General features: G+C 35.1%; 1 protein-coding gene across 1 annotated transcript in view; it reads left to right on the top strand.

Moving 5' to 3' along the window:
- LOC127556780 (zinc finger protein 28 homolog) overlaps nucleotides 1–15,088 on the top strand; it is a 100,472-nt gene extending 85,384 nt beyond the window's left edge. The window contains exons 3-4 of the mRNA XM_051990213.1: nucleotides 2,844–2,970; nucleotides 14,147–15,088. Coding sequence (XP_051846173.1) covers nucleotides 2,844–2,970; nucleotides 14,147–14,190 — 171 coding nt within the window. The 3' untranslated portion in view covers nucleotides 14,191–15,088. The remainder of the gene's footprint in view (nucleotides 1–2,843; nucleotides 2,971–14,146) is intronic.
- Nucleotides 15,089–15,417: the final 329 nt, after the last annotated feature.

Raw genomic sequence — 15,417 nt, 5'->3', positions numbered from 1 at the left:
TCTGCCTTAGTTTTGTTTGACAAAAACTTTTTAACTTACTATCATCAAAATTATCTATTTTGTGGTCAATAATGATCTCTAGTTCTTCTTTGGTCACAAGTTCTTTCCTCCTGTATAGACCCTATGATTTTCTAATTTGCTTATAATATCATTCTTTATGTCTACATCATGAACCAATTCCGACCTTATCTTGGTATATGGTGTTAAATGTGGGTCAAAGCCTAGTTTCTGCCATATACTAGTTTCCAATTTTCCCAACAGTTTTTTGTCAAATTGTGAGTTCTTAATTGAAAAGCTGGGGTCTTTAGGTTTGTCAAACACTACATTACTATAGTCATTGACTATTTTGTCTTGTGAACTTTATCTATTTCACTGTTTGACTAGTCTATTTCTTAGCCAATACCAAATGGTTTTGGTGACTGCTGATTTATAATATAGCTTTAGATCAGGTACAGCTAGGCCACCTTCATTTGCTTTTTTTTTTCATTAGTTCCCTTGAAATTCTTGACCTTTTGTTCTTCTATATGAATTTTGTTATTTTTTCTAAGTCATTAAAATAGTTTCTTGGGAGTTTGGTTGGTATAGTGTATATGGCTCCAACAACGGGAGCTGTTGGAATACACAGGAGCCACCTGACAGTGGCTGCTGGAGATCCAATCCAGACCAGCAGAATGGATCTCTCTTGTGAGAGGATGATACAAGGAGACTGAGAGGTCGTTGCTGTTCTCTGATCTCTCTGACTGAGAGGCCATTGTGTTGTCTGACCTCGCTCCTCTTCCCTCTGCCTCCAGTTTATCTCATTCCTAGTCCACGAAGCCTGCCTTGCAATGCCTTCAGATGCTGTGATCCACAGCTGTGGAGGCTCTCTGGGAGCCTTAACAATATAGCACTAAATAAATAGATTACTTTAGGTAGTGTCGTCATCTTTGTTATATTAGCTCGACCTATCCAAGAGCACTTAATATTTTTCCAATTCTTTAGATCTGACTTTATTTGTGTGGAAAGTGTTTTGTAGATTGTCTATTTTGCTTTAAAGTTAATAGTAATAACAGCTTTCTGTTAGCAGATGTACAAAGGAGACTATAAATTCTCCTTCTCTAGGAAGTTGTTTGGTCTTTAGCATGTAGATATTTTGGGACTAGTCCAGGTCTTCTAAATCTTTATAGCCTTGACTTATTGTCTAAAAAATGTAATGTATGGGCAGCTAGATGGTGGAGTGAATAGAGCATCAGCCCTGAGGTCGGGTGTTCAAATCTAGCCTCAGATACTTAACACTTACAATTTGTGTGACTCTGGACAAGTCACTTAACCCCAATTGCGTCAGCAAAAATATATGTGTGTGTGTGTGTGTGGTGTGTGTGTGTGTGTGTGTGTAAATATAAATGTAATGGAGTAGTTTAGGAGAATCCTCAAATTCTACCTGGTAGTTAATGTATGGTCGTAACATGTTTGAGCTCATGTAGTCTCAACTCAACGCAGACTTTTTTCACAGTGGAACCCTTTTCTTGAATACAGTTGTTCTTAAAGAACTTGGAATAGAGAAAATAAGAGAAATCTTTTTCTTTAATTGCTCATAAATTCAATAATAGAATGGAAGCTAAAAGTGAAATATACAAGTAGATGAGCCAGATCTTTTACAGAAAATGAAAATAAAACAAAAAGTGAAGAACGTTTTATCTGCAAGAAAGAGAAGCGCTCCACAAAAAGAACTCTTGAAAAAGCAAATCTTATCATTCTGCCGGGTTTGGGAAGAAAATGAAATGGAAGGGCATCAGCTGGCTGGTACGCTTGTCGAGCTCTGGTCCTCCAGGTAGCAGCATGGGGAGTAATGATGCCTTCCAGGGGATCAAAGCGTGGGCAAAGTGGTGGGCCCTCTCTTTGTGTGAGAGCCATGAGTCTGCTTCTTATTCCTTTATCGATTCTGGATCTCCAGTGTTCTAGAACTCTTACATGATGTTGAAACAATTTCTTTTTCAGGAATAAACTATCCGTGTCTCCCTTATGCATTTGCTCAGTTTCCAACCTGGGTTGATGAAATATCACATTTTTTTAAAGAAGGAAATAAACTCTCCTCCCCTCCCTCCCCCCCCCCCCAACTACACTTCTATTTTAGTAATTCAATAATGAAATGAATGAATATATTCCATAAACAAATGAAAGCAATCATAAAGCAAAGACAACAGATCATTCTGGCCATGACCCATCCTACCCAGTGTTGTCTCAGCCCTTCAGTGTAAGAACAGAGCGTGGCTTTGCTGCAAGCAGTCTCATACCACTCCATCATGGACATATTAGGAGTACTACATCTCTAGAATACTTCTCTTGCTTTCATCTAGTTATGAATATTTTTGACTTTAAGGAAATTTAGCAAATCATTCTTTTTTATTTGTTCTTTATTCAATGATCAATTTTCATTTCCATCTCTCAGAATATAAAATAATTTTCAACTTCTGCCCAACTCATCATAGAATTTCTTAAATTCTTAAGACATGACACTTGCATGGGGAGGAATTTCCCATCACCTCTTTCTCCTTCATATATTTTTATATCTCACTGATACAGGCCAAATCTGTTTCCTTATTTCATCAGAAGCATTATAAAACACATTTTTCCAGATCTTATGAATACAACATAATTAGCACTTCAGATAGAAAAAGCTTTTCTCTCTATTCCATTGGGCTCCTAAAGCCTAGTTCCTAATGTTGGCTTCAACAGTCATAAAGGTCATATGAATTTTAGGCCAATTCCATCTGTGCCTCAGTTTCCTCTTTTGGGTTGGTGAGGGTTGGACCAGATAAATTCTGGAATGTCAGCTCTAAATCAAGTGGTTATTGATGGTTTAGGAGTTGGTGACCTTCAAGGATGTGGTGGTGGACTTCACTGAGGAGGAGTGGGGGCTCCTGGACCCTTTTCAGAAGAAGCTGTACAAAGAGGTCACACTGGAGAATGTCCAGAATCTGCTGTCCCTGGGTAAGGACCATTTCCTGTCTTTTCTTGGTTTTAGTTGTCAGGCCCAAATTAGCACAAGTAGTAAAGAATGAGACCATAATCTGGTTCATCTCAGCCTTTGAGGCTGTGGGGAGTACACAGTCCTCTAGGTGCTTCAAGTCTATATCCACTGCGGCCTTGCTTTGTAGCCTTTTCAAGTGGAATCATTTACCATTAGTCCAATGATTGCAGAGACCAGTGGTGTGGATTCACTCTCAGAGGAAGGACATGAAGTTTAAAAAGAGGGACAATTTTACCTAAACTACCTTCTCTTCCCAATTTGATTGTCCCATTCAAATTACTGAAAACTGATTTATTCAATTAGTTAAAAACAAAGAATTTATTTGGAACATCAAACTGTCGAGAATGTTAAAGGAAGTAATGAAAAATCATGCAAAGGGAAGAGATTTAGCAGAACCAGATCATAAAGTGTATTTAATTATCAAAACTATTGTGTACTGGCCAAGAAATAGAAAAGCAGATTCCTGGAAGAGAGTAGACATAGATTTTATAGTAGCAAATAATTACCTTTGCTTTTGAGAAATATAGAGGCTGAAGATTCCTTAATTGGTAAAAATTGTAGGGAAACATGAAAAGTATGATGGAAAATGGACCTAGACCAGTGATATAACTTTTATCAAGATTCAATCAAGAGGATACACTATGTAGATGTAAATGGAGTTATTACAAGAAAATTTAAAGCTCATAGATCATAGTACATATTACATTTATTGAAATGTTAAGAATTTATGAATATTCAAGAGACAGAGAAAAGAATGAAGTATGATATGGATAATTTTGATTACACTAGACTAAAATTTTTGTACCAATATAAGCAATGTACTTAAAATCAGAAGGAAAGTAGAAAATTTTTAAGAACTTTCTAGACTTTTTCTTAGAATTCTCCTGTTTCATATATACAAAAATCTTGTAAAAATTTGAAAGAAAATGAGTCATTCTTCTATTGACCAATAGTTAAAAGGATAAGGATAGGCAGTTTTCGAATAAAGAAATCCAAACATTTTGAAATCATATGAAAAAAGTGCTCTAATTTTTTTCTCTTTTCTTTTCATATTTTGATATTTTCCCTTTGATATTCTTGATATTTTGTTCTTTTTTTAATTAAAGCTTTTTATTTTTAAAACAGATGCATGGGTAACTTTTCTTTTCTTTTTTTTTTTATATTTTATTTTATTTAATAATAACTTTATATTGACAGAATCCATGCCAGGGTAATTTTTTTACAACATTATCCCTTGCACTCGCTTCTGTTCCGATTTTTCCCCTCCCTCCCTCCACCCCCTCCCCTAGATGGCAAGCAGTCCTATATATGTTACATATGTTGCAGTATATCCTAGATACAATATATGTTTGCAGAACCAAACAGTTCTCTTGTTGCACAGGGAGAATTGAATTCAGAAGGTAAAAATAACCCGGGAAGAAAAACAAAAATGCAAATAGTTCACATTCGTTTCCCAGTGTTCTTTCTTTGGGTGTAGCTGCTTCTGTCCGTCATTTATCAATTGAAACTGAGTCTTTGTCAGAGAAATCCACTTCCATCAGAATACATCCTCAAACAATATCGTTGTCGAAGTGTATAATGATCTCCTGGTTCTGGCTCATTTCATTTAGCATCAGTTCATGTAAGTCTCGCCAAGCCTCTCTGTATTCATCCTGCTGGTCATTCCTTACAGAACAATATTATGGATAACTTTTCAATATTGACTCTTGAAAAAGCTTGTGTTCCAAATTATACTCTCTTATCTGGTTTCCCAGATGGCAAGTAATCCAATATATATTAAACATGTTAAAAATACGTTATATTTAACCTGTATAGGACTGCTTGCCATCTGGGGGAAGGGGTGAAGGGAGGGAGGGGAAAAGTCAGAACAGAAGTGAGTGCAAGGGATAATGTAAAAAAATTACCCAGGCATGGGCTCTGTCAATAAAAAGTCATTTAAAAAAATATATATATATATATATATATAAATGACCAAAATATATATGTAATGTTAAATCCCATATGTGTATACATATTTATACAATTATCTTGGTTCACAAGAAAAATCTGATCAAAAAGGATAAAAAATGACAAAGAAAATAAAATGCAAGCAAACAACAACAAAAAGAGTGAAAATACTATGCTGTGGTCTATATTCAGTTCCCATTGTCCTCTTTCTGGGTGCAGATGATTTTCTTCATTACAGGGCCATTGGAACTGGTTTGAATCATCTCATTGTTGAAGAGCCATGTCCATTGTATAGTCTTCTTGTTGTCATGTACAACATCCTCCTGGTTCTGCTCATTTCACTTAGCATAAGTTCAGGGCTCTCTGAAATCATCCTGCTGTTTGTTTATTACAGAATGATAATATTCTATAACATTCATGTATCAAAGTTTATTCAGCCAATTGCCAACTGATGGGCATCCATTCAATTTCCACTACAAAGCGGGCTGCCACAAACATTTTTGCGATGTGGCACCCTTTCCTTCCTTTAAGATCTCTTTTGGAAATGAGCCCAGTAGAAACACTGCTAGGTCAAAGGGTATGCATATTGTTACGTTATTGTCGATCATGATTGAGAGATGCGAATTAAAACAATCTCTGTGTCATTTTACACTTTTTATATTGGCTAAAGTAATTATCGGGAAAAGTAATAATGGTGTGGTTTTTTTAATTTTAATTTTCTCCATTTACATGTATATTTGTGGCAGCCCTTTTTGTAGTGGCAACAAACTGGAAAGTGAGTTGAGTTATGCTGTATGAATGTTATGGTGTATTACTGTTCACATGAAATGATCAGCAGGGTGATTTCAGGAAAGCTTAGAGAGACTTACATAAACCAATGCTAAATAAAGTAAAGAGAACCAAGAAAACACTGTTCACAGCAACAACAAGATTACGCTGATAGATGGGCTCTTTTCAACAATGAGGTGATTTGGGCCAATTGTAAAAGACTTGTGATGGTGACAGCCATCTACATCCAGAAAATGAATTGGGGGAACTGAATATGGATCATAATATTATATTTTCGCCTTTTTTTTCTTTGCAAGCTTTTTTTCTTTCTCATTTATTTTTCCTTTTTGGTCTGATTTTTCTTGTGCAGCATGATAATTGTGGAAATATGTAGAAAAGAATTACAAATATTTAACATAAAGTGGATTACTTCCTTCTAAGGGAGAGGGATGAAGGAAAGGAAAGGAAAAAATGTGGAACAGAAAGTTGTGCAAGGGAGAAAGTCATAAACAATCTTTGCATGTTTTTTTGAAAAATAAAAAGCTGTTATTAAAAAAAAACTAAAACTAAAAAATGGGGAAAACCAGAAGATAAAACTAAAGTGAATGTACCATGTATTGGTTTACATGCAATCTCCATAGTTCTCTCTGTGGATGTGGATGATGTTTTCCTTTCAGAATTTATTGGGATGACCTTTGATTACTGAATCTCTAAGAAGAACCAAGTCTATTATGATTAATCATCACAAAATCTTGCTATTGCTATATACAACATTGTCCTCGTTCTGCTTGTTTCACTCAGTATCACTTCATTTAATTCTTTCCAGGCCTTTCTAAAATCAGCCTGTTTATCATTTTTATAGATAAATAATATTCCATTAATTTCATATATCAAAATTTATTTAGCCATTTCCCAATTGATGGGCATCTGATTTTCTAGTTATTTGCCACTGCAAAAAAAAAAAAAAAAATACTATAAAAAATTTTCACATGTGGGTGGAAAATTTTTCCCTCTTTTGTGATTCCTTTTGATACACAACCAGTATTGCTTTTGCTGAATGAAAGGGAATGCAAATTTGATAGTCCTTTGGAGAGAGTTTCAAATGGTCATCCAGAGTGGTTGGATCATTTCACAGCTCCACCAACAATGTATCAGTGTCCCAGTTTCCCACATCCCCTCCAACATTTCTCATTATCCTTTCCTGTCCTCTTAGCCAATCTGAGGCATGAGGGGGCACCTCCTGAGCATATCTGGCTTTTTTTTCCCCTTCATCTGAACACTGTCTGTTCATATTCTTTGACCATTTGTCAATTGGGGAATGACTTAAATGTTTATTTTAGAGATGAAATGTTTAACAGAAATACTGGTATAAAATTTTTTCGCCCCCTTTCTGATTCCCTTTTTAGTTTGGTCACATTGTTTTTTTTTTTTTTTTTAATGCCAAATATATATATATATATTTTAATTATAGCTTTTTATTGACAGAACGTAAGCATGGGTAATTTTAATAACATTGTTCCTTACACTCACTTCTGTTCCAACTTTTCCCTTTCCTCCCTCCATTCCCTTCCTTAGATGGCAGGCAGTCTCACATGTTAAAGTATATCTTAGATACAATATATGTGTGTAGATTCGTACAGTTCTCTTGTTGCACAAGAAAAATTTGATTCAGAAGGTAAAAATAACCTGGGAAGAAAAACAAAAATGCAAGTAGTCCACATTCATTCCCAGTGTTCCTTCTCTGGGTGTAGCTGATTCTGTCCATCATTGATCAATTGGAACTGAATTGGATCTTCTCTTTATCAAAGATAGCCACTTCCTTATGGATGTATTCCTTAGACTACATCCTCATACAGTATTGCTGAAGTGTATAATCACCCCCTGGTTCTGCTCATTTCACTCAGCATCAGTTGATGTACGTCTCTCCAAGCCTCTCTGTATTCATCCTGCTGGTCATTTCTTACAGAACAATAATATTCCATAACATTCATATACCACAATTTACCCAACCATTCTCCCATTGATGGGCATCCATTCAATTTCCAGATTCTGGCCACTTCAAAGAGGGCTGCCACAAACATTCTTGCACATACAGGTCCCTTTCCCTTCTTTAAGATCTCTTTGGGATATAAGCCCAGTGCTACTACTGGATCAAAGGGTATGCACAGTTTGATAACTTTTTGAGCATAGTTCCAAACTGTTCTCCAGAATGGCTGGATCTGTTCACAATTCCACCAACAATGCATCAATGTCCCAGTTTTCCTACATCACCTCCAACATTCATCATTATTTTTTCCTGTCATCTTAGCCAATCTTAGAGGGGTGTAGTGGTATCTCAGAATTGTCTTAATTTGTATTTCTCTGATTAATAATGATTTGGAGGACCTTTTCATATGGCTAGAAATAGTTTCAATTTTATCATCTGAAAATTTTCTGTTCATATCCTTTGACCATTTATCAATTGGAGAATGGCTTGATTTCTTATAAATTAGAGTTAATTATATATTTTGGAAATGAGGACTTTATCAGAACCTTTAACTGTAAAAATGTTTTCCCAGTTTATTGCTTCCTTCTAATCTTGTTTACATTTGTTTTGTTTGTACAAAAGCTTTTTAATTTGATATATTCAAAATTTTCTATTTTGTGATCAATAATGATCTTTAGTTCTTCTTTGGTCACAAATTCCTTCCTCCTCCACATGGCTAAGAGGTAAACTATCCTATGTTCTTTTAACTTATTTATAATCTTGTTCTTTATGCCTAAATCATGAACCCACTTTGATCTTATCTTGGTGTACAGTGTTAAGTATGGGTCCGTGCCTAGTTTCTGCCATACTAATTTCTAGTTTTCCCAGCAGTTTTTGCTAAATAGTGAATTCTTATCCCAAAAGTTGGGATCTTTGGGTTTGTCAAACACTACATTACTATAGTCATTGACTATTTTGTTCTGTGAACCTAACCATTCCACTGATCAACTAGCCTATTTCTTAGCCAATACCAAATGGTTTTGGTGACCACTGCACTATGTTATAATATAGTTTTAGATCAGGTATAGCTAGGTCACCTTCATTTGATTTTTTTTTTTCATTAGTTCCCTTGAAATTTTTTAAAATAGCTTTTTATTTACAAGATATGTACATGGGTAATTTTTCAGCATTGACAATTGCAAAACCTTTTGTTCCAATTTTTCCCCTCTTTCCTCCCACCCCCTCTCCCAGATGTCAGGTAGACCAACACATGTTAAATATGTTACAGTATAAGTTAAATACAATATATGTGTACATATCCATACATTTATTTTGCTGCACAAGAAGAATCGGACTTTGAAATAATGTACACTTAACCTATGAAGGAAATCAAAATGCAGGTGGATAAAAATAGAGGGATTGGAAATGCTATGTAGTGGTTCACACTCATTTCCCAGAGTTCTTTCGCTGGGTGTAGCTGGTTCTATTCATTATTGAACAAATGGAACCGATTTGGTTCATCTCATTGTTGAAGAGAAAAGGGACTATACTCTTTCTCATCTCTATTACCAATAGCTTAAAAATCTGTGATTTTTGTGATAGGAGAGAACTTTCCACAAAACTATCTACCATCACAGTTCTTTAAACAATTTATGTTTAATAGCTTCACCCAAGGAGCTGCTTGAAACCTAGAAAAGAGATTAAATTCCTTTCCTTGGAGCATGTTATTAGTGAGTGTCAGAGACAGTATTTGGAACATAATTATCCTTTAAAAATTTTTTTTTGATTTTTGTCTTTTTTTTAAAATAATTATAATTTTTTTATTGACAGTATATATGCATGGGTAATTTTTTACAACATTATCCCTTGCACTCACTTCTGTTCCGATTTTTCCCTTCCCTCTCTCCACCCCCTCCCCTAAATGGCAGGCACTCTTATACATGTTAAATATGTTATATAGTATATTCTACATGCAATATATGTGTGCAGAACCGAATCGAACAGTTCTCTTGTTGCACAAGGAGAATTGGATTCAGAAGGTAAAAATAGCCTGGGGAGAAAAACAAAAGGCAAGTAGTCCACATTCATTTCCCAGTGTTCCTTTTCTGGGTGTAGTTGATTCCGTCCATCATTAATCAATTGGAACTGAATTAGATCTTCTCTTTGTCGAAGATATCCATTTCCATCAGAATACATCCTCGTACAGTGTTGTTGTTCAGGTGTATAATGATCTCCTGGTTCTGCTCATTTCACTTAGCATCAGTTCATGTAAGTCTCTCCAAGCCTCTCTGTATTCATCCTGATGGTCGTTTCTTACAGAACAATAATATTCCATAACATTCATATACCACAGTTTACCCAACCATTCTCCAGTTGATGGGCATCCACTCAGTTTCCAGTTTCTAGCCACTACAAACAGGGCTGCCACAAACTTTTTGGCACATACAGGTCCCTTTCCCTTCTTTAGTATTTCTTTGAGGTATAAGCCCAGTAGTAGCACTGCTGGATCAAAGGGTATGCACAGTTTGATAACTTTTGGGGGCATAATTCCAAATTGCTCTCCAGAATGGTTGGATTTGTTCACAACTCCACCAACAATGCATCAGTGTCCCAGTTTTCCTGCATCCTCTCCAACATTCATCATTATTTTTTCCTGTCATCTTAGCTAATCTGACAGGTGTGTAGTGGTATCTCAGAGTTGTCTTAATTTGCATTTCTCTGATCAATAATGATTTGGAACACTCTTAAATATGAGTGGAAATAGTTTCAATTTCTTCGTCTGAGAATTGTCTGTTCATATCCTTTGACCATTTATCAATTGGAGAATGGCTTGATTTCTTATAAATTAGAGTCAATTTTCTATATATTTTGGAAATGAGGACTTTATCAGAACCTTTAACTGTAAAAATGTTTTCCCAGTTTGTTGCTTCCCTTCTAATCTTGTTTGCCTTAGTTTTGTTTGTACAAAGGCTTTTTAATTTGATGTAATCAAAATTTTCTATTTTGTGATCAATAATGATCTCTATTTCTTCTTTGATCACAAATTCCTTCCTCCTCCATAAGTCTGAGAGATAAACTATCCTATGTTCCTCTAATTTATTTATGATCTCGTTCTTTATGCCTAAATCATGGACCCATTTTGATCTTATCTTGGTATATGGTGTTAAGTGTGGGTCCATGCCTAATTTCTGCCACACTAATTTCCAGTTTTCCCAGCAATTTCTGTCAAATAATGAATTCTTATCCCCAAGGTTGGGATTTTTGTGTTTGTCAAACATTATATTGCTATAGTTAATTACTATTTTGTCTTGTGAACCTAACCTATTCCACTGATCAACTGATCTATTTCTTAGTCAATACCAAATGGTTTTGATGACTGCTGCTTTGTAATATAGTTTTAGATTAGGTACAGCTAGGCCACCTTCATTTGATTTTTTTTTTCATTTTTTCCCTTGAAATTCTAGACCTTTTGTTCTTCTATATGAATTTTGTTATTTTTTCTAGGTCATTAAAATAGTTTCTTGGGAGTTTGATTGATATAGCACTAAATAAATACATTAGTTTAGGGAGCATTGTCCTCTTTATTATATTTGTTTGACTTATCCAAAAACACTTAATATTTTTCAAATTGTTTAAATCTGACTTTATTTGTGTGGAAAGATTTTTGTAATTTTGTTCCTGTAGTTCTTGACTTTCCCTTGGCAGATAGATTCCCAAACATTTTATACTCTTGATAGTTATTTTGAATGGAATTTCTCTTTGTAGCTCTTGCTATTGGATTTTGTTGGTGATATATAAAAATGCTGAGGATTTATATGAATTTATTTTGTATCCTGAAACTTTGCTAAAGTTGTGGTTTATTTCTAGTAGCTTTTTAGTAGAATCTCTGGGATTCTCTAAGTATACCATCGTATCATCTGCAAAGAATGACAGTTTGGTTTCCTCATTACCTATTCTAATTCATTCAATCTCTTTCTCAATTCTTATTGTCAAAGCTAATGTTTCTAATATAGTATTGAATAGTAATGGTGATATTGGGCAACCTTGTTTCACACCTAATTTTATTGGGAATTGGTTCCAGTTTATCCCCATTACATATGATTGTACCAAAAATTTTAATTTAATGTAGTCAAAATTATCCATTTTGCATTTCATAACATCCTCTCATTCTCCTTTGACCATAAATTCCTTTCTTCTCCACAATTCTGATAGGAAAGCTATCCCTGCTCTTGTAATTTGCTTATGTTATCACCCTTTATGCCTAAATTATGTACATATTTTGATCTTATTTTACTAGGTATTTCAGATATAGATCCATGTTGAATTTCTCACATAGTATTTTCGATAGTGAGTTCTTATGCCAGAAGTTGGAGTCTTTGGGTTTGTCAAAGAGTAGATTACTATAATTATTGATTATTGCATATCTAAGATGTTCAACTGATATACTATTCTATTTCTCTGTCAGTACTAGATCTTTTAATGATTGTTGCTTTAAAATAATTTTGGGTTTGGTACTGCTAGGCCATCATCATTTGTATTTTTGTCTTCATTAATGCCCTTGATATTTTTGACCTTTTCTTTTTCCAGATGAAATTTGTTAGTATTTTTTCCTAGTTCTATAAAATAATTTTTTGGCAATTTGTATGGCACTGGAAAAGTGAACAAATATGAGCTATTTTAATTTTATTAGCTCAGCATAACCATGAGTAGTTGATACTTTTCCAGGTGTTTACATCTGACTTCATTTGTGTGAAAAGCTTTTTGTAATAGTGTCTTCCAGTTCTGCATTTGTTTTGGCACATAGACACCAAATATTTTATTTTTTCACAGTTATTTTAGATGCAATTTCTCTTTCAAACCTAAAAGAATGAGTCACTTCCCAGGTAACACGTGCTCAAAGGTGAGGGCCAAGTAGTTTCTGATGAAATAAAAAGTATTTACATATGGGAACATGTTCTAAATCATGATTTATTACAGAAATGCAAATTAAAGCAGCTTTGAGATATGATTTTATCTATTATCTATTATTATCTATTACATCACCTGCAATGATAGGAGGGGAAAGTGACAAATTTTGGAGAGGATATGGAAAATTTGAGTCACTAATTATCAGTGTGAACTAATCCATCCATTTTGGAGTACATTCTGGAATTATGTCCAGAGGGTTATCAAACAGCTTTCCTCTTTGTCCTAGCAATACCACTATTAGTTCTAATATTCAAGTTGATTAAGGAAAAAGGAGGAAAAACTTCTATGTTTTAAAATATCATTGTATTTCTCTTGGGTGTAAATATCTGTAAATAGCAGCGATGTCCATCAATTGAACAATGGTTTGAGAGGGACTGAGTGCAACCCGAGGTAAATGGTCAGTGGCTTCAGGACTGGTTACCCATGGTCTATCTTTTTTTTTTAAGTTTCAAAATTCATTTTATTTCCCTGAATTTTAAATCACTTATCAATCAAGCTGTATTTGAGCACTTTACTGCAGGCAAGATAGTTTGTAAAGCATTGTGGGTAGTGCAAGAGAAGTATTAGACAAGATCCCTGTCCTTGAGCTCCTCATAATCAAATTGGGAAAACAAGAATACTATGTGGAAATTTAGCCAACACACACATGAGGTGTCTTAAGGCTAGGACTGAAGACCAAGAAAAGGTCAGTCTCTGCCAGGGTAGTCACAGAAGGCTTTGTGAAAGGTTCAGACACCATTTGGGTCTTTAGGTTGGGAAGAAGGACATATATAAGCAAATTGGCAGCAGAAGTAAGCCACATCTCCCCAGATGGGAAGATTCTTTCTTCTCGAACATAAGCACCTGTGGGTTTTTCACAGAATTGTTGAAATGCTCGCCCTTCTCATGAAAAAAAGAGAAAAGCCAGGAATTGTTATATCAGTGAAACCTCCATTTTCTTACTGTTCCTTGAGCCACTTCTCCAAATTTACCCAACTCATATCAAACCATCTCCATGAAACTTGCCCTGTCTTCCCTTCTCTGACTGATTTCTTAAGCACTTCCAGGGAGAAAAAAATCAGTAATATCCCAGATAGATTCACAAGTTTTGACAAGCATCATTTTCTTCTTGTATAAGATTAGCAGTCAGGAAGATATAGAAATGGAACCATAGAGAGTTACCCTGAAGGAGAACTCCAGAACACTCATTTTGCAGTTCAGGAGCCAAAAACTGAAGGAGTTAGATTACTTTGATTTGGTTTGATATTTGCTTCCAGAAAGTCTTTGAGGACAATCTCCTCCCCCTCCCCCCCCCCGACAAGATTAGATAGATAGATAGATAGATAGATAGATAGATAGATAGATAGTAGATGATAGTACATAGTTGAATAGCAGCATGAGATTGGGATTAATCTAAAGGAATTCTTTTTGTTTTCCATTAATAATGTTTCATTTTGGTTGAGTAAATTGTGGTATATGAATGTTATGGAATATTATTGTTCTGTAAGGAATGACCAGCAGGATGAATACAGAGAGGACTGGCGAGACTTAACATGAACTGATGCTAAGTGAAATGAGCAGAACCAGGAGATCATTATATACCTCAACAACAATACTGTTTGAGGACGTATTCTGATGGAAGTGGATCTCTTCAATAAAGAGAGCTAATTCAATTGATCAAGGATGGACAGAAGCAGCTACACCCAAAGAACACTGGGTTCTATCAATAAAAAGCTATTTTTAAAAAAATGAAATTGAAAAAAAAGTTTCATTTTTTCTAATCCCATGTAAAGATAGTTTTCAATGTTCATTTCTGTAAGATTTGAGTTCCAGATTTTTTTCTCTCTCCCTCCCTTTGCTCTCCCCTTCCCAAGATAGCAACAAGTAACTAACTTGCAGGCCCTGTAGAGTTCTGTCATTTTATTTTGTACCATCTTAATTTCCTCATCATATTCAGCAGACCTATTTGGATATTTCCAAGTGTTCTGACCTAGATAAGTAAATGTGGTTGTGTACATCAAATCTCTGAACACTGCCCAGTCCTTTTCTGATGAAATGTTGCAAAGCCTGTGTCTCCCTCCAAGTTAAAAATGACTTGTTCTCCCATGGAGAATCACTCTAATCTGTTGACAGTGTGGTAGCCATTTTGTCTTGTGGCTGCCCCTTCTGTCAAAGGTGAATGTTCAACTTGGAGTGAATAAGTCTCTGATGGGAGCAATACTCTGTGATGAACACCTTCTTGGTCACCTTCACATCACACATACCCTCTTCTCCTTACAGAAAAAAAGTCTATGAAATGCCAATTTTTGCTCCAAGTATATATTCATGACATTTTATTCTATTGAGGTTGATGATGAGAAAGTCCAGAGCCACTTAAGTCTTAAATAAGCCTTGCTGTTACTTTTAATTATCTGCACATACCATTTTGTACCTCAGTTTTTGATGGTTCTTTTTCTTCAGATGTGGAGCCCAAGTTTGAATGGAATGAGATGAATAGAAAGCTGGGAATTTTTTTGGAAGAATGTGACCTGCAAAGATTCATGAAGGATGGTTCCTGTGCCTTAACTTTGAGGGAAATCCATGCTTCTAACATCCAAGGAGATAATTCAAAGAGTGACTGTGAGTTAGGTGAAATCAGAAAGCGATTCAAGCAGTCTTCTTTCCTAAGTCATTGTAAGAAAATGGTCTCAAGGAATAACTGTCTTCTGAATAGTGAATATCAGAAATGTTTTCCTGAACAGGTAGAGCTTTTTCATTCCCAGGAGAAGCCTGCTGAAAT

Source organism: Antechinus flavipes, chromosome 3 (assembly GCF_016432865.1).
Source record: "Antechinus flavipes isolate AdamAnt ecotype Samford, QLD, Australia chromosome 3, AdamAnt_v2, whole genome shotgun sequence".
NCBI lineage: Eukaryota > Metazoa > Chordata > Mammalia > Dasyuromorphia > Dasyuridae > Antechinus > Antechinus flavipes.
The sequence above is the reverse complement of the archived record's forward strand: the minus strand, read 5'-3'. Positions and strand labels throughout refer to the sequence as shown.